Source organism: Panthera pardus, unplaced genomic scaffold (genome assembly GCF_024362965.1).
Source record: "Panthera pardus isolate Hobbes unplaced genomic scaffold, ASM2436296v1 HiC_scaffold_13, whole genome shotgun sequence".
NCBI lineage: Eukaryota > Metazoa > Chordata > Mammalia > Carnivora > Felidae > Panthera > Panthera pardus.
In genome coordinates this window covers 170,204,178-170,222,912 of record NW_026526688.1, presented here as the reverse complement: position 1 = coordinate 170,222,912, position 18,735 = coordinate 170,204,178, and the positions used below count along the sequence as shown (strand labels likewise).

Below are 18,735 nucleotides of genomic sequence, written 5' to 3'. Positions count from 1 at the left end.
CCTTAACATCCTGTGGAATTAGGATACTGTGGGACACCGGGAAGTGCTTCTGTTAAGTATTTCCTCTCTTGGGTAGGCCAAAGAGTAAATGTGAAGGCCAATCCCCATGAAATAATAATTTAATGCCCCTAAAGACATGATGTGAAGTTCAAGTATTGTCTTGGCATTTTAACTCCACCCTGTGCCATAAAACGACAACTCAATACATTTTGGTGAGTAGGTCTTTGAAGGGCCGTCCAGTACCAAGAGTGGGGAAAGGACACGCGTGGGCTCTTTGCTGTGTATTCTTTGAGATGTTGGGTCTGCTCCCTTGTCTTTCATCAGGTTTGTCATTGTGTGCAGTGGCATATACGGGTCCCATCACCGCCAACGTGTTGCATAATGGATGAGGCTAAAGAGACTGAGGCAGCAGGTGTTCTAGCAATTAAAAAAAGAAGAAGAAGAAGAAAGAACAGAGCTGTTGATTGTTGGAAATAGCATTCGTCCTCCCTCCTTCCTTCTACAGACAGCAGCTCTCTGTGTCCATCAGGGGCGAAATAGCACTGCTCACTCTGATTGCCTCCCTAGCAGTGTGGGCAAAGCTTTTGTTTGATAGTTTCTGTTCTTAAGTTGGAGGTGGGATGTGTGTTTGTCCTCTGTGAGGGTATTACATCCTGGTAAATATCCACAAATTTATTTAGTTAAAAGTTTTGTCGCTGTGTACTAGAACGGATCTGGGAACAGCTACTAGCTTTGCTTATAATTCTTGGCTCTCCTATAAAAGGAGGAGCCGTGTCTTCAAATTTAGGACTAGAGAGCATGCAAACTTTCGAGGACCTGAGCTGTATCCCATATCTCAGAAACATTTACTTCAGGAGAACAAAAGTAAAGTTTTTATATTTGATTTCAAATGTTTGCAAAAGGCCTAGTCTTTGGATTGTTGCTACTGCTCCAATTTTCGGGAATTTAGTAGAGACCTTTTGCTTTGCTTTCTATTGCTTCCCTAGTAGCCAGGAAATTGGAAGCAGCTATCTGAAGAGATAATAGGCTTGTATTGTCATAATAGTTGCGTGTTCTGTAAGATGTTGACTATTTACACAGAGGAGTACATGCAAGTTTAGAAGCATTTACATTTTTGTGTGGTCATATGCTTTGTTTTCAATTATTATTTGATAAATTCTCCAATATCATGGATATTTAAATTTTTTTTTTTCAACGTTTTTTATTTATTTTTGGGACAGAGAGAGACAGAGCATGAACGGGGGAGGGGCAGAGAGAGAGGGAGACACAGAATCGGAAACAGGCTCCAGGCTCCGAGCCATCAGCCCAGAGCCCGACGCGGGGCTCGAACTCACAGACCGCGAGATCGTGACCTGGCTGAAGTCGGACGCTTAACCGACTGCGCCACCCAGGCGCCCCAATATCATGGATATTTAGAAAATTGTAATACATGTGAAATATTGTACTTAACTCAGCCTCATCGTGTCTATGTAATATGGATTGCAATTTTGCAGTGGTATTTCAGAGCCAGCTTTTATGGCTCAGGAGAGAAGACTGTGTGTATCTGCTCCTCTCTGTGTTCAGTGACATCAGGTTGAGTTTGAACTTGACAGCTTTTACACCACGGGGACTGGCAAATGCCACACATCAGGGCTTCCCCCTCTACCCCCATGAACCGATGGTTAAGCATTTAGCAGGACAGTATCGGTTCTAGGCCATCTCTGAGGACATCTCGATTATAAAAGGTTTTTAAAATATAATCAAGGACCTCTTAGAACATAGCACAAGTTCTAATAATAACAGAGTTACCCTTTAAACCTCTTCTCATTTCTTCCTCTCCCCACTGTTTTGGTTCATGTTTTCCAAGATGACGTGTGGGCAGAAGTTCTCATTGTTGCTTTTGTTTCATTTTTGGTTAAACATGGCTCTCACCTGTTGAGTTTACAAAGAATAGTCTTCTTGTTTTTTTCTTGAATTTGCCTGTAGTAGTCCTGTGTTACCCTATTTTCTTTGTAACACCCTGAAGACAGGACTCCTTCCCTGTTGACGTGCACATTATTTGTGCAGGAAGAGGTAAGGAGAGCTAAATACACAGCCTGAGCAACGTTTGCTTCCCTGGATGCCAAGATGGCAGCTGCTTCCTCAGTCTGGGGCTGCCATTACACTGAGGTGTCATGAGGTCCCATGATGAATGACATTTTAGTGGGCTGGGATTACCACCTGCTGTCTTCATCACAAATCAGCCAAAAGAACAGATTTCCTGCCATAATACATTATTTGTAAGTTTAAAGAACCAGAGGAAGATAGGGAAATATTTTGTTGTAGAAATGCCTAATGGTCTTAAATGAGGCATCTTGTCTTCCTTCCTTCTCATCCCCTCCATTCTCCATTAATGGATATTTATTTTTCATTCCATAGGGAGTCACATTGTGTACAGGGTTATTTCAGTTTGGATTCTTTGGATATTTGTGATGATTCTTTACATACAGAGATAAAAATGCAGTGACATCACAGGTTGTTATTTTTTTATCCCCATGGTGGTGAGTGAATTGATAGTAAATGCACAGACAGTTTGACATTCTTCTGGATTTGGGGGCTTATTTTCTTATGCCATAGTTTAAGGAAAAGAAGGTGGCACAGGCAGTGAGAAGTCAGATCTTTAGGAATAGTTTACAACTGAACTGATAATAGGGGAAAATCACACGGATACAGATGTATTTAGGAAGCATAGCATGCTGTGTAGGAACATGGGTCAGGAGCCAGACCACCCAGCTTAGAGTCTGGACTCTGCCACCTACCAGCCATATGAAATTGGACAAATTACTTACTGGTCTTTACTTCAGTTTCTTCACCTGGATAACGAGGATAATAATAGTACTTATATCTGAGAGCCCCTTGAGCAATTTTATATAAAGTCAGAAACACATCTGAGGGTAGAATGTATGAATTTGGGTACAGACAGTGGCTTTTTTTGTGTATTTGGAAAACGTGACTTTCCCTTCAGAAGAGTTGGTGTGGTTTGATAAAGAGAGCCCAGGCTGGTTCTTACCCTCAACTTGTCTCCTCGGCTGGGCACCCTTGTCCAGGGCACAACCTGTGTAACCAGCCATGGGGAGATGAGGAGTACACGAGTCAGTTAGGGTTCAGTAAAAGATGCTGTTAAATTTCAAGGTGAGAGGGTAGGGTGGAAGAGGGTTCAGAAAGCCTATAGATTTGTGCAGGGCTTATAGATTTGTGCAGGGCTGTCTTGGACTTAGAGAAGTGAAGTGATTTGCTAGAAGCTGTTGGTTATTGGCAGACCTGTGACTAGAACCCTGTTGTCTTGACTTTTGGCCTCCTACCAACGCTGAGTAGGTGTCACTAGACAACTGTGTGATTCAAACAAAAGTGCCATTGATATAAGATGGGAGTGAGGGGCACTGTGGCCATTCCCAACACCAAGTGCCTGCCTAGAGCCATTCACATGGCAAATTTGCAGAAGATGATGTATCTTTTATTTTTCAAAGCTAAACAGTACTTTGGTTCCTTTGTCTGATATCCAAATACTTTTTTAAAAATATACTATGCAGAGAGCATGTGTAGATCCCAGCCACCATTTTAACAGTGAACTTGAGGAATATTATTACATGGAGGTATGCTTCATTTGAGTGAAAAACCTTTGGAAAGTGGCACTTTCCCACTCCAAAATTCTCTAAGTAAAACCAAATGGAAAATGGCTTTAGTTACTAAACAGAGAAAAAAGAAATGAGGTTGAGTCATGATGGAGGTTGGCCTATTCCCTTTTAAAATCTTTTAAATTGTAGGGGCGCCTGCGTGGCTCAGTCAGTTAAGTGTCCATTTCAGCTCAGGTCATGATCTCATGGTTTCATGAGTTTGAGCCCCACTTTGGGCTCTGTGCTGACGGTGCAGAGCCTGCTTGGGATTCTCTCTCTCTCTCTCTCTCTCTCTCTCTCTTTCTCTTTCTCTGCCCCTCCCCTGCTCACACTATCTCTGTCTCTCTCAAACAAATAAACAAAAAAATTAAAATATTTTAAATTGTAAAATGTAGCATAATTATAGAAAACCACATGACACAAACACAGAGCTCAGTTAATTATTGAAGATGAACAGTCTTGGAATCCCTGTGTCAAGAAGTAGATCCAAATCAAGGAGTAGAATTTTGCCATCTTGGAAGCCCTTCCTGGGCTCTCCCCAGTGAGATGGCTCTTGACATTTATCTTGGTCACTTTCTTTTCTTCATAGTTGTGTTGCCCAAGCCATACAAACTTCTCAAAGGATAGGCTATTTGTGTGGTCATCCTATCTGTATAATGAGCATTTCATCATTTTGTAAAGTATAATTAACATACGATGGTATCTTAGTTTCAAGTGTGCAACATATTGATTGGACATTTCTATACATTACTCACGATAGGCATGCTCATCATAAGTGTGGTCACCATTTGTCACAATACAACATTATTACAGTATTATTTATTATATTCCTTATGCCGTGCTTTTCACCTCTGTGACTTATTTATTTTATAACCACAAGTTTGTATCTCTTAATCCCTTTTATTTATTTCACCCATTTCCCCTACTCTGCTCCCCGACTGAATACCATCCGTTTGTTGTCTGTATTTAAGAGTCTGGGTTTTTCTTTTCTGTTTGTTTGTGGTTCATTTGTTTAGTTTTTTATATTTCACATGTAAGTGAAATCATATGGTATTTGTCTTTCTGTCTGACTTCTTTCACTTAGCATAATGCCCTCTAGGTCCATCCACGTTGTCTCAAATGGCAAGATCTCATTCTTTTTCACCATGTTTTATTTTCATTTAGTAATCTAATAACTTGTTTGGGTGAATTCTAGTAGTTTTCTAACTTAACTTAGATGCCTTTTTAAATGCCAAGTACTGGTGAAGTACAGCAGTTTTGTGGTTACTTTGGATTCTTAGCTAAAAAGTATTCATTTATTAGAATATCAAATGGTGAAATCGATCAGTTCTTCACACAGCTCTACAACTGTCACAGGACTGTGTGTACTTGGCAGGGCCTCTGGTTCTAGTTCTCCTCCCCAAATCAGGAAGCCAAGGGGCTTGACCTCTCTTTCCTTCCCATCCTCAGTGCTCACGTCATTGATTTGACGGCTGGCAAGCGCCATTTCTGTGTAGTGAGCCGGTGAGGGAGTGGGTTGAATATAAATGAAATGACCAATAGTGAACTGGTAAGTGACTGTCATCAGTGTAGAGATAAGAGAAAGTGCTCCAGGGAAATGAATGAGTGAATGAATGAATGGAGGAAGCACTGGTCAGGTTGTTGACCTGAGTACTCTGTGGGCACTGCTTAATGACTTTCAGTCCTAGTCCCAGACAACATTTTGTTATGAATATTTTTGAAACATTTGAAAGAAGGAAAAGAAGGAAGGAAGGAAGGAAGGAAGGAAGGAAGGAAGGAAGGAAGGAAGAGGGAGGGAAGAAGATAGATAAGTTCAAAGAAACCCATGTAACTACACCTAGTTTCAATGATTGCAAACATATTCTGTATTACCTCTTATACACACATACACACATACTTTCACACATACCCCAACTATTTTTTCAACCATTTCAAAATGAATTGCAGGCATCAACGCTCTTTCCCTCTAAATACTTTAGTGTGCGTCTCCAAAGTGTAATAACAATTCTCCTCCATAACCAGGCCACTGTCAGTCTTAATAAAGTGGAGTAATGCCCTAGTATTATCAGGTCACCGGTATGTATTCAGATTTCCCTGGTCGTACCCAAAATGTCTTCTATAAAGTTTCTTTTAAACTAGGATTCCCTTTGGGGCACCTGGGTGGCTCAGTTGGTTGGGCGTCTGACTTCAGCTCAGGTCATGATCTCGCCATCTGTGTGTTTGAGCCCCGCGTCAGGCTCTGTGCTGACATCTCAGAGCCTGGAGCCTGCTTCGGATTCTGCGACTCCCTCTCTTTCTGCCCCTCCCCTGCTTGTGCATGCTCTCTCTCTCTCTCTCTCTCTCTCTTTGTCTCTCTCTCTGTCTCTCAAAAATGAATGAACATTAAAAATAATAAACTAGGATTTCCTTAAAGAGCAAATAATGCAGTTGGTTGTACCTTAAGTCTCTTATTTTATAATAGCAACCCTCCCCTTTCTTCATGATATTGGCTTTTTGAAGGTCAATTTTCTTATAAAATTATCATATTCTGGATTTGCACAATTGCTTTCTCATGGTGTCATTTAATCCAAACCGTGTGGATAGGAAGTTAGCACATTGACTTCCCTGTGTGATTTTGTACCCAGCACCTACAAACCCAGATCCATCTACCAATGAATGGCTGGTCTGCCCCAGCGATACTCACTTTCTCCTGAGTACTGTTTCTGAACAAAAATTGCAACCACTTGATTTAGACACTTAAATTGTGGGTTTCTTTCCTCCTTAGATATAAAGCTTGGAGAAAAAAAGTAATAGAACTTCTGATCAGCATTAAATATCCTACTAGATGGTTTTCACTTATGATTTGTAACAGGCTCCTGCAACTGTCTTTTAAAGACAAGAGAGCTGGGGCGCCTGGGTGGCTCAGTCAGTTGAGTGTCCGACTTCAGCTCAGGTCATGATCTCACAGTCTGTGAGCTCGAGCCCCGCATCGGGCTCTGTGCTGATGGCTCAGAGCCTGGAGCCCGCTTCCGATTCTGTGTCTCCCTCTCTCTCTGCCCCTCCCTTGCTCATGCTCTGTCTCTCTCTGTCTCAAAAATAAATTAAAAATACATTAAGAAAAAAATTAAAAAAAAAAAAGAAAGAAAAAAGACGAGAGCAGGTCTGAGAAATTAAGCCATTTGTCCAGTGTCACGTAACTCCTGAGTGTCAGACCTGAAATTTGGACCCAGCTTCGCCTAATTCAGAGGTTTTATACTTCACTGTGCTGAGCACTAGATGACAGTTACATACACTGATTTACCAAAATTAGCCTAGAACTGAAGTATTTATTTAAGGAACTAAACATGATAGCCAGGTAAAAATAACACCATGGCTGAAGCATGCCTCTGCCCTTTGAAATGGAGACAACATACATAGCCCAGAAGCCCTCCACTAGCCATTTTCTCTCTGGACTCTTCTTCCTCTTTACTCTCAAATCAGTCACTAACACTTTCTGTTGTGTTAAAGCTCACTTTAAGTGTTGTTTTCCTTTGCAGCTTCTGTTCTGTGTCTTTGTAAGGCAAGAACAACTTGAGGATGTGCAAACACAGTTACTGCTAAACCCACTCACATGTTCCTGGACTGACCCATTTTCTGTGTCTAAAGCATACAATGGCTAGATCAGAGGATTTAATGCTCCCAGGGTGCTTTTGAGCATTGCCTGTATTCTTAATTATGTATTTTTTTTAGTGGAGTCTTTCAATCTGTGGCTATAAACAGCGCCTTCTGGTTTTCTGATGACATGATGAAAATATAAATGGATTCTGCAGATTGCATTTTATTATCCTCAGTATTAAGCACTCAGATCTAGTGCTGGAGAGGATCATGGTCTGATAATGTTGATTAAATAATCTCAGGCCTGGACTTCTGTGCTGTTTCTTTGCCAACTCAAACTGAATGGATATAAGAAGCTATTGTTATTAAAGAGAGTATGGCAGTGTAAGTGTCACAAGAAGTGACTTCAGAAGGCAGTGTGATGAGGCAGTGAAACCCTGGCCTGGGTGAAGGAAGGCCTGATTCTAGTCTCATCCTTGCTGATAGCTAGCTGTATGATCTTGAGCAAGTCACTTAATTTGCAGGATGTTACTTTTCTTAAACATAAAATGAAGGGGTTGTATATATGACTTGGACTTATTCTGGGTAATGAGAAGGGACACAGGATGGATCTATAGAAAGATTCCTAGGTGCCGCATGGGAGGCGGTTTGCAGAAGGGCCACAGTGGGAGCAGAGAGATCACGGCAGTGGCTGCCGTTGTTATCTTGAGGAGATTCAGTGGAGGCTTGGGCTGGTGTGGTGGTGTAGAGACGAGGGGAAAGAGCAGGCATAAAGTACATTTAGAGGGCGAAGCATTGCCCTTCTTGATGGTTTAAATGCATCTCTGTGTTCTTAGGGATGGGAGATGGTGGTGCCTTCCCTTGATATGGAAGAGACCAGGAGTAGAACAGGTTGGACCAGGGGACACACATCACAAATTTTCTTTTGATCTTGTTCATTAGGTACCCAAGTGGAGAAGTCAAGTAAGAAATTGGGTGATTTCATTTTGACTTCAAGGGGGAAGGGTCAGTACCACCTAGGAAAGTGTGTGAGTTAGGATATGCAAGATATTTAAAGGGGGGATATTTAAACTCATAACAATTTATGAGTTATTGTGTGTGACGTATTTAAAGGCATGGGGCTACCCAGGGAAGGGAATGTGTGGCTAGAGAGAGAGAAAAAGGCAGCGTGAAGAAAGGAGAAAAAGAACCATGTTGTACAGGTAGGAGATGAATGAGGTACATGTATGTAAGGCTACAGTGATGGGGTATTTACTGAAATGCTTACTTTCTACTGAGGTAGAAAGAAAAGCAGGAGTGTCTGGTTGTGGAAAAGCCTAGAACATGCAAGTGATCCAAACAGGGGTGAGTGGTTGACTGTCATGGTGCTGGGGCCTTGATGCACATCAGCAGAGCTAATGTCTCAGTGGATCAGACAGTATGGTAATACTAGAATTTAAGAAGAGAACCAGTAAACCATGGCATCAATTAAGATCAGGGAGGAAAGACCTGTAAAGAGTACTGGAAAAAGAGAAGTCAATAATGCGATCTAATTCCAGTATTGTTGCCAATACTAACAATGAGATTGACCAAACTCTTGCTGTGGGTCAGGTACTGTGGGAAGGGTTTGACATACACTAATTCACTTACTCTTCCTGAAAACCTTTGGAGTAGGTATAAGTATCATTTCATAAGTAGGAGAGCTGAGGATTAAAAGAAGTTCATCAATCTACTTATAATTTAGTTTGTGCTTGTGGAGCTCAGGGTCAGACTCATGAGTCTCAACTCAACCCTCTAAGAATTTTCGGTGAATTAAACGTGGACAGCTTGTAGGCACCTGAGCTATGATGATAAGGGCAATGGGTACTGGATACTCGTACAGGGAGTTTGGACTGTGAAAAACAGGATAGTTGATGGGCTAGATTGAATTAGCATTCTTAGGAGAAGAGGGAACTCATTCAACCAGCAGGGAGGTAAAGAATGCTGTGGACCAAGGGGTAAGGTAAGCACCTGGGGAAGGGGAGGGATGGCATCCAGAGCCTTGATAGAGGAAAGAGAAGGTATATTTCTTCCTTTTGAGGAAAGGATGAAAAGGTAGGTGTAGGTACTGTATATAAAGGGATGTGTGGGAGGCTGGAAGCAGTGGTCCTAAAGGAGGTCTGGCCAGATGGTTTCCATCGCACTGTGATTCCAAAAGCAAAGCCATTCTATATTAAATGGGGGTGGTAGAATCTGCAAGGAAGTAATTGAGAGCAACAAGCAAAATGTCATTTTGAGACTGTCTCTTTGGGAATGGAGAATTAGTGGGAAATGGGGAGAATGATTGCCAAAGAACCACACCCTTGCCTTCATCTTCTTTTGTTTCAGGGGTGTCTCTTTTGTTTCAGGATCGAGTACACCCATAATTGTAACACGTAGATCCTTTACTGTCTGGGCCATGCTCACTCTGGCACGTCATGTTCTACCACCCCGCCCCTCCCCACCTGCCTCCCTCCTGTGGTCAGCCCTTAGAACTTTTCCTCTCTGCTCAAAGAAACCCATACAAGTCTTTGTGTCTGCCTGGAGTGTCCCACTTCATCTTCGTACTTTGGAGAATCCCTCTTATCCTTCAGGACCAACTCAAATGTCAGCTCCCCAAAGGTTTTCCTTGACTGTCTTAGGCAGAGAGAGTTCATTCCTTTGCTCAGATACTGCACAGAATTGTGCTTAGGAACATGAACTCTGCAGTCACACTACCAGGGTTCGATCCTGGCTCTCCTATTTAGTAGATTTGTGTCCTTGGGCAACTTACTTAACCTCTCTGTGTCTAGGTTTCCTTGACTTTAAAATGGTAATAATAGTCCTAGGATCCACCTTACTGGGTTGTTACGAGGATTACATAAAATAATATTTGGCGAGCATCTAGAACAGAGAGTGATGTGATACGGTAGTTAGTATGTGAAGGTGAACTGTTATCCTTCAACTATTCCTTTAGTTGTGCAATTTGTGTTAATTGCTTCCTCTCTGCTCTTGCAGAGCTGTGTCCATATTTCTCTTCCAACACCTACTATACTGTTTGATCTTTCCCCTTGGATTGTGGACTCTTACTGGGTAGGGTACAGAGCTTGTTATTTTGGTTTCACACACACACACCTATTACTTTGCCTGGGATGAAATAGGTATTCAGTAGATGATTGATTGGTTAGCTGCTAATTCTGGTTCAGAGGAATATGACTTATGATTGTTTATGAAGAGTTCCCATAGAAACTTGGTTTGATTTTTCTAGCAACCCCACAAAGGAGACGGAAATAGCAGCGGATTTGTTTCTCAGTAAATGTGAAAAATAAGAGCAGTTCTGTACTGTTTTATTTTGCAATTTAAGTGTGAAAATATGCAGAAATGTCCTTTTTTATTAAATAAGTCAAATATGATCAGAAGACAAGGGAGCATAATAAGCCACAGATAATCTTCTTTGGTGAATTTTAAAGAGGTATTATTTTTCATTTACTGCTTATAGTAGGAAATCACTACCTTCTGAAAGCATACCTTTTTTAAATTATTATTATTTCAACAAATATTTATTGAGTACCTACTGTGAGCCAAGTACTTTTCTAGGCACAGAGTATGCAAAAGTGAAGAGAACAAAGAAAATTTCCCATTCTCACCTGACTGGGTGGAGCTGGACAATAAACAAAATAATAATGTAATATCAAATGTACCTGTTTTTGTACAGCAATTTAGAGAAAATATCCATGGTTTTCAAAAGTTAAGTCAACCTATATTAAATTCTGTATTTTCTTCAATTGCTTGAATCCAGGGACCATTATTTGTCAGCCAATAGAATCTCCTCTTAAGATCATTATAATAGGGTTTCCAACATTTATTGAAAATCTTCTTCATTGGGGCACCTAGGTGGCTCAGTCGGTTGAGCATCAGACTTCGGCTTAGGTCATGATCTCATGGTTTGTGAGTTCGAGCCCCGCATTGGCTTGCTGCTCTCAGCACAGAGCCCACTTTGGATCTGTCCCCTGTCTCTCTGCCTCTCCCCTGCTCATGCTCTCTCTTTCTCAAAAATAAATAAAAAACATTAAAGAATATTAAAATCCTCTTCAGGCTTACAGTTTATTGGTGGACTTCAGTTTACCCACCAGATTGCATTTACAAAAACCCTGAAGATTATGAAAACATTTCTGAAATACAGTTTGTATAAATGGTAATGATCAGGCTGAGAGACTGATTCTTGGCAATCTTTGGCTATTCATGGCAATTAATAACAGTGGTAACAAAGTAATTAGCAAAGTGTAGCATTTTGATATATAACGTGTTACATTATAAACACATCATAAAAATATCACCATAAAGTTCTGTGGATTTTTATTAGACTTTTTTTTAAATCCTCCATATTTCAGTTATTTGAATGGTTTAGAGTAGTGCCATTGACATGAACAGACTCAGAAACATAATTACCTTTCAGATCAATGAGAGGGAAATCAAATACAGATGAGCTTACTTAATAATTACGTGCATATAGCGAAGGAAACAATCAGCAAAACTAAAAGGCAACCGACAGAATGGGAGAAGATATTTGCAAATGACATATCAGATAAAGGGTTAGAATCCAAAAATCTATAAATAACTTCTCAAACTCAACACCCAAAAAACAAATAATCCAGTGAAGAAATGGGCAAAAGACATGAGTAGACACTTCTCCAAAAAACACATCCAGATGGCCAACTGACACATGAAAAAATGCTCAGCATCACTCATCATCAGGGAAATAGAAATCAAAACCACAATGAGATACCACCTTACACCTGTCAGAATTGCTAACATTAACAACTCAGGCAACAACAGATGTTGGCGAGGATGTGGAGAAAGAGGATCTCTTTTGCATTGTTGGTGGCAATGCAAGGTGGTGCGGCCACTCTGGAAAACAGTATGGAGGTTCCTCAAAAAACTAAAAATGTAACTACCCTATAACCCAGCAATTGCACTACTATGCATTTATCCACGACATACAGGTGTGCTGTTTTGAAGGGACACATGCACCCCCATGTTTATAGCACCACTATAAACAATAGCCAAAGTATGGAAAGAGCCCAAATGTCCATCGATGGATGAGTGGATAAAGAAGATGTGGTATATATATATACAATGGAGTATTACTCGGCAATCAAAAAGAATGAAATCTTGCCATTTGCAACTACGTGGGTGGAACTGGAGAGTATGATGCTAAGTGAAATTAGTCAGAGAAAGACAAAAATCATGTGACTTCACTCAGATGAGGACCTTAAGAGACAAAACAGATGAACATAAGGGAAGGGAAATAAAAATAATATAAAAACAGGAAGGGGGACAAAACAGAAGAGACTCATAAATATGGAGAACAAACAGAGGGTACTGGAGGGGTTGTGGGAGGGGGGATGGGCTAAGTGGGTAAGGGGCACTAAGGAATCTACTCCTGAAATCATTGTTGCACTATATGCTAACTACTTTGGATGTAAATTTTAAAAAATAAAAAATAAAATTCAAAAAAGAACTAAATATAATTGGAAAAAAATTAAATTAAATTAAAAACATAATTACGTGCATAAAATAGTATGATGACACATTGTGATGTCCTCTTGCTTCTGCTTTTGGTTAATTGCTAAGATACATGGAAGTGCTCCTTTTCCTTTAAAACAATCAATGTTCCGGTAAGTTATCCATTCATTGAGTATTTTAATCTGACACTTATAGCATGTCCCTCCATTGCTGTAAATAGCAAATCTTTTGCTTAGTAATGAAAGTGAATTAACCCTGAACCATAAAGCAGGAAAGAAATCTGTTATTGGGCTTTCCTGAAACGCACAGGGGACGTAGATGCGGATATAACTGCCACCATAAGTGCTTCTGAGGATCTCTTTGAATGGGGAGATGTTCATTATGGCCACCCTTGACGTCATGGTGGTGTCTAGGGTTTGGTCCATGTGCTCCTATCAGTTTTTTGTTGTTGTTGTTGCTTGTTTGTTTTTCTGGTGAATACCTTCAGGGAACTGAAGGAACTTTGGCTTTTACTATGAGTGAGATGAGGAGGTATTGAGGGGTTTTAAGTGGAGTAGTGACATGATCCAACTTTATGGGATTCCTCTGGCTGCTCTATTGAGAATAGATGGAAGGGAGGCAAGGTAGAAGCACTGAAGCCAGGTAAGGGACTTATCCAGGTATAAGATGGTGGTGGCTTGGAGTAGGTGGTAGCATGGAAGCAGTGAGAAGTGGTTGGATTCGCGATAAGTTTTGAAGGGAAAATCAACAGAATTTGTTGGTGGGTGTGATTGGTATGAAAGGTAAGGGTCAAGCATTGCTAAGCTGAACAACTGCAAGGATGAAGCTGCAAGGATTAATTGATCAGATGGGTGAGGATCAGCAGCGCGGGGAGAGCAGGATTTAGGGGAAATGATAAAGTGCTCTTGACATTTCAAGTTGCTCTTCCACTGCTAGTCCTGGGATGCTCCTGAACCTGGATTCTCTCACCACCCACTCCATGTCCCAGGTCTCCCTTTCAGGTTCTCTTTAAGAACTTTACTAGATCTTTCCATCCTGCTCTGTGTCCTTGGAAAATCATAAGGAGCTCATGGCTTGGCCAGCGCCTTGTCTGAGAGGTTATTGAGAGTCCTTAGTCAGTTGAAATCCAGGTGGGAAGGTTAGTGAAGAGTGTGGGTGGTTATTGTTCCCTTACCTTGCTCACAGATTGTTGGTAATGGTGGTTGAATCTTGGCAGCCATATTGTTTTTTATAGCAATGGCTTATGCTGTCATTAAGGGAATAGTAATTAGTCTTTAGAGTTAAAATAAATGTGTGGCATTGTAAACACATGATAAAGATGTTGCTGAGAGGCATTGTTGAGACAGTTCATTCAAAATCCTGATTCCAGTTAAAGGTCCTCCTTTTCTGATTCTGAACTGTTGGCTTACTTTTGTATACTAGTTCAGGGCTTTGTAAATTTTACTTTGCATGTGAATCATGGGGATCTTTTTTGGATGCGGTTCTGATTAAGTAGGTCTTATAGGAATGGGAGGACTGATCGTCTGTATTTCTAATGTTAATTCCAGGTAAAGATGCTGCTGCTACTAGTCTAAGAACCTAACTCTTCAGTGGCATGGTCCTTGTTGAATTTCTGGGGTCTATTCCACTGATGACCCTCCCAACAAAGATCTAGACACCTCTATACTAAATAACGTGGCCCTGGAAGAAAGGGAGACATTAAAGTCAGTGGAGAGCAGTGAGAAGGTTATGCTGGGACCTGTAGACGCAGGAGCAAGGACAGAAGCAAAAGAATAGAGGCAGAAATGATCACCTTCCTCCAAATGCATGGCGTTTGTTCCCATCTCCAGAATTGGCAGTCTAGGAAATTGAATTTAATCAGACTACATCTTGGAGGATGTGGATTAGCAGGCTGACTTGGGACTGTTAAACATATCTACTTGCAATATTTCACTGGCTACATGTCATATACAATATAGTTTTAAATAGTACATGGGCACTTTAGGTGGTCCATGGACCACCAATATTTTCTTACAATCTTAATGGTCCTGTTACTGTCTGTTTATGGTATGAATTTAGATATCTGCTCTCCTCTGCAGTCTGTGAGCCTTCTGCATGCAGTGACCATGTCTCATTTGTATTTCTATCTCTAGGCCCTGCCCGTCATTATGGCTCAATAAATGGAAAGGGGCCTGGGTTATCTTGGCCAGAGATTCTGTAATAGATGTAGGTAAATTCTCTTGGGTTTCATTGTTAGTTAGCACCATTTGTGCTAGAACATAATAATTTTAACAAAAATGTAAAGACCTGGGGGAAAATGTTTTCAAAATTTTCTAATGACTTCTTGGTGAATAGGGGTCAGTTTTATAAATATTAGTGGTGTTTTGAGAATATAAATTAGGATTCAGGAAGAAAATGCTAAAATGTTTAAAGTCTGTGTTTAAAATCTTAGCTTTGTAAAGGACATCTTTCCTATTTATTTCTTTACAAACTGTAAATACAAAATACTTTTTATACATTTTCTCACCATCCCTTAAATAAGAATGAGAAGATATTAACAAAGGACTTCCTTCTTCCTTCTTTCCTTCCTTCCTTTCTCCCTTCCTTCCTTCCTTCCTTCCTTCCTTCCTTCCTTCCTTCCTTCCTTCCTCTTTCCTTCAGGCATACATTTTATTGACTTGTGATTTGCCTTTCTAGTGGGATTGGCAATGAGGATGTTTTATAATACAATTTGAACTATGGTTTACAAGAGTTGGGATCACTTAGTTTCCTTAGACTGCTCTTTAAAAAACAAACAATGGGGGCACCTGGGTGGCTCAGTGGGTTAAGTATCTGACTTCAGCTCAGGTCATGATCTGTAGTTTGTGGGTTCAAGCCCCGCCCTGGACTCTGTGCTGACAGCTCGGAGCCTGGAGCCTGCTTCGAATTCTGTGTCTCCCTGTCTCTTTGCCCCTCCCCTGCTTGACTCTCTCTGTTTCTCTCTCAAAAATAAGTAAACATTAAAAAAATAAAAAACAGACATCAAACAAACAATATTGTTTGGATTTTCTGATGATTAGTAGTGTGTATTAATTGTACAACGTTTTAGGAAAATAGGGAAAATTTAAAGAAGAAAATAAAAATCACACCTGCTTTCCACCATGAAGAGGTAACATGTTGGCATATTGTGTGTGTGTGTGTGTGTGTGTGTATCTATTTTGTAATAATATTCTTGTCTGGTTTTGGAATCAGGTAATGCTGGTCTCATAGAATGAATTGAGAAGTGTGCTTTCCTCTTCAGTTGCTTGGAAAAGCTTGTGTAGAATTGCATTATTTTTTTCTTATATAGTTGTTGTAATTTTCCAGGTAAACCTTCTGAGCCTGACGTTTTCTTTTGGGGAAGTTACCTATTTCTTTGTTGAATGAACTTGGTTGATTGTGTCAAGAAATTTCTCTAGTTCATCTAAGTTGGTGAATGTATTAGTATAAATTTATTCGTAATGTTCCCTCTTAATTTTTTGAATTAAAAAATTGTTTTTACATTTATTTATTTTTGAGAGACAGAGAGAGACAGAGGTCAAGTGGGGGAGGGGAAGAGAGAGAAGGAGACACAGAATTCGAAACGGTCTCCAGGCTCCAAGCTGTCAGCACAGAGCCCAGTGCAGGGCTCAAACCCACAAACTGTGAGATTATGACCTGAGCCGAAGTTGGACGCCCAACCAACTAAGCCACCCAGGCACCCCCATTATTCTTTTAATGTCTATAAAATGTGTAATGATATCATCTGTGTCATTCCTGTTGTTGGTAAGTTGTGTCTTTCTTTTTTGGCTAAAAACCAAAGGTTGTCGATTTTATTAGCCAAAGATGTATCAATCTGGCTAAAGTTTTCTCAATTTTACTGGTCTCAAGTAAGTAACTTTTCATTTCATTGATTTTTTTCTGTATTGCTTTTTGGTTTTCTGTTTGATTGATTTCAACTGATATAGTTTTTTTCCTTTTTTTTCCTACCTAATTTGGGCTTAATTTGCTTAAGGTAGAAGCAGAATTTATTGATTTGAGATTTTTTTTTTCTGATATAGGTGTTTTGTGCTATACATTTCCCCAAAATACTGCTTTAGTGCCTTTGTCACATTCTGCCATTATAAAATATATTCTAATTTCTTTTTATTTCTTCTTTGATCAATAGGTTTAACATTGTGTCACTTAGTTTAAAATTATTTGGGGATTTTTTTCCTAAGATATTTCTGTTACTAATTTCAAATTTAATTCCACTGTGGCCAGATGACATGCTTTTTTATGAATTGAACTCTTTTAAGTTTGTGGAGACTTGTTTACAGACCCAGAAATTGGTCTATCTCAATACATGTTCACTGTGAACTTAGGAAAAAAAATATGTATTCTGCTACTGTAGGGTGAAGTATTGTTGAAATGTTAATTAAGTCAATTTGGTTGACAGTGTTGTTCAAGTCTTCTATATCCTTATTGATTTTTTGTCTACTGTTCTATCAGTTATGAAAGAGAGAACATTCTTCTGGCTCTAGTTGTGAATTTGTCTATTTCTCTTCACAGACTTTTTTTGGTTTATGTATTTTGAAGTTTTTATTAAATGTAAAAATGTTTAGGATTTTTATGTCTTCCTGATGAGCTAAACCTTGTGTCATTATGAAATGACTTTCTCTGTCCTTGGTATTATTATTTTTTCTAAAATTTTCTTTGATATTAATATCCAGCTTTTTAAAATTAACATTAGCATGTTATTATCTTTTTCTATTCTTCTATCTTTAATCTACTTCTCTCTTTATCTTTAAAGTGCATTTCTCCTAGGCACCACATAGTTCGGTTTTATTTTTTATTTCCAATATGACAATGTCTGTCTTTTAATCGGGGATATTTAGTCCATTTATATTTAATGTACTTATTGATATGGTTAGGTTTAAGTTTATTGTGTTGTTATTTACTTTTTATTCCATATGTTCTGTATTCTCTTTTCCTCTTTTTCTGTCTTTTTTCATTGTTAAGAGTATTTTTTATGATTCCGTTTTATTTCCTTTTTAAGCTTATTAACTGTAACTTTTTATTTTGCTGTTTTAAAGGTTGCTTTAGGGTTTTTAGTATACATATTTACCTGGCATATTCTAGATAGTCAATATATACTTATTGAATGAACAAATGATTGCCCTAGGTGCCTAGGGCAAAGGGCTGCTGAGAGCCAGAGGTATCAAGAATGGTCATCAGTCCTGTGTTGTTAGTCATTCCTTTCCAGCTTTTATTTTCCTCTTTCACACCAAGTTAGTATGGATATTGGCTTTAATATTCCTGTCTTGATGTTTGTCTCTTGAGGATAGGTGTCTGTATCTTCCCCACTACTCCCCCCACCCCCAATAATATTTTAACAAACAGATGTTTTATCCTTAGGTGGTGCTTTCTGCAGGCTTTTTTGAAAGTGTGTGGATTGAGGCTGTGGCCTTGACTTATCATGGCCAAACCCTAAAAGTAACACCCTTATCAGGAAGAACAGACAATTTAAGGAATTGGGTAGGAAAAAGCTTCAAAATAATGGTCTACATTTAGGATTAGCTGATCTCAGCAAACTACACATGGAAAGGAAATTCAGACCTAACAGATTTTCTCCATTCTTGGAATGCCACCAGTTATTTCAAGCCTCTTAAATATTAAAAAAAAAAAAAAAATCATTGAAATTCTTGATTAAAAAAGAAAAATTTATGCTCTCTCTCTCCCTCTCTCTTTTTTTTCCAGCAAGTAACCGGCAGAAGTTTTGGTGATAAAGATTTTCGGACAGGGTTAGAAAATGGAATCCTTCTCTGCGAGTAAGTATAGCCTATTGTTCAACTGGTTTTGCTCAAGAAGAATCATCAATACTATTCAGTTCATCTGTAAAGCTTCGTATTTTGTTTTGCATTTTATTCATAGTTTGATTCTGAGATTTTAAAAAATCACTGGGCTAGGCAGTAAACCTAAGTAGGTGAGGAAGTTTTAGTGTATGGTAGGTGGGAAGTGATGGGGACTGTGGCATTTCTAATCAGGTAAAGAAGATGTACCTGGTAGCTGC

The 18,735-nt window shown here is 39.5% G+C and overlaps 1 protein-coding gene across 8 annotated transcripts in view; it reads left to right on the top strand.

Moving 5' to 3' along the window:
* LIMCH1 (LIM and calponin homology domains 1) overlaps positions 1-18,735 on the top strand; it is a 327,254-nt gene that overhangs the window by 108,795 nt on the left and 199,724 nt on the right. For all 8 annotated transcript variants that reach the window (XM_019413364.2, XM_019413331.2, XM_019413339.2 and 5 more), the window contains exon 2: positions 18,423-18,493. In XM_019413364.2, the coding sequence (XP_019268909.1) occupies positions 18,423-18,493 (71 nt within the window). The remainder of the gene's footprint in view (positions 1-18,422; positions 18,494-18,735) is intronic.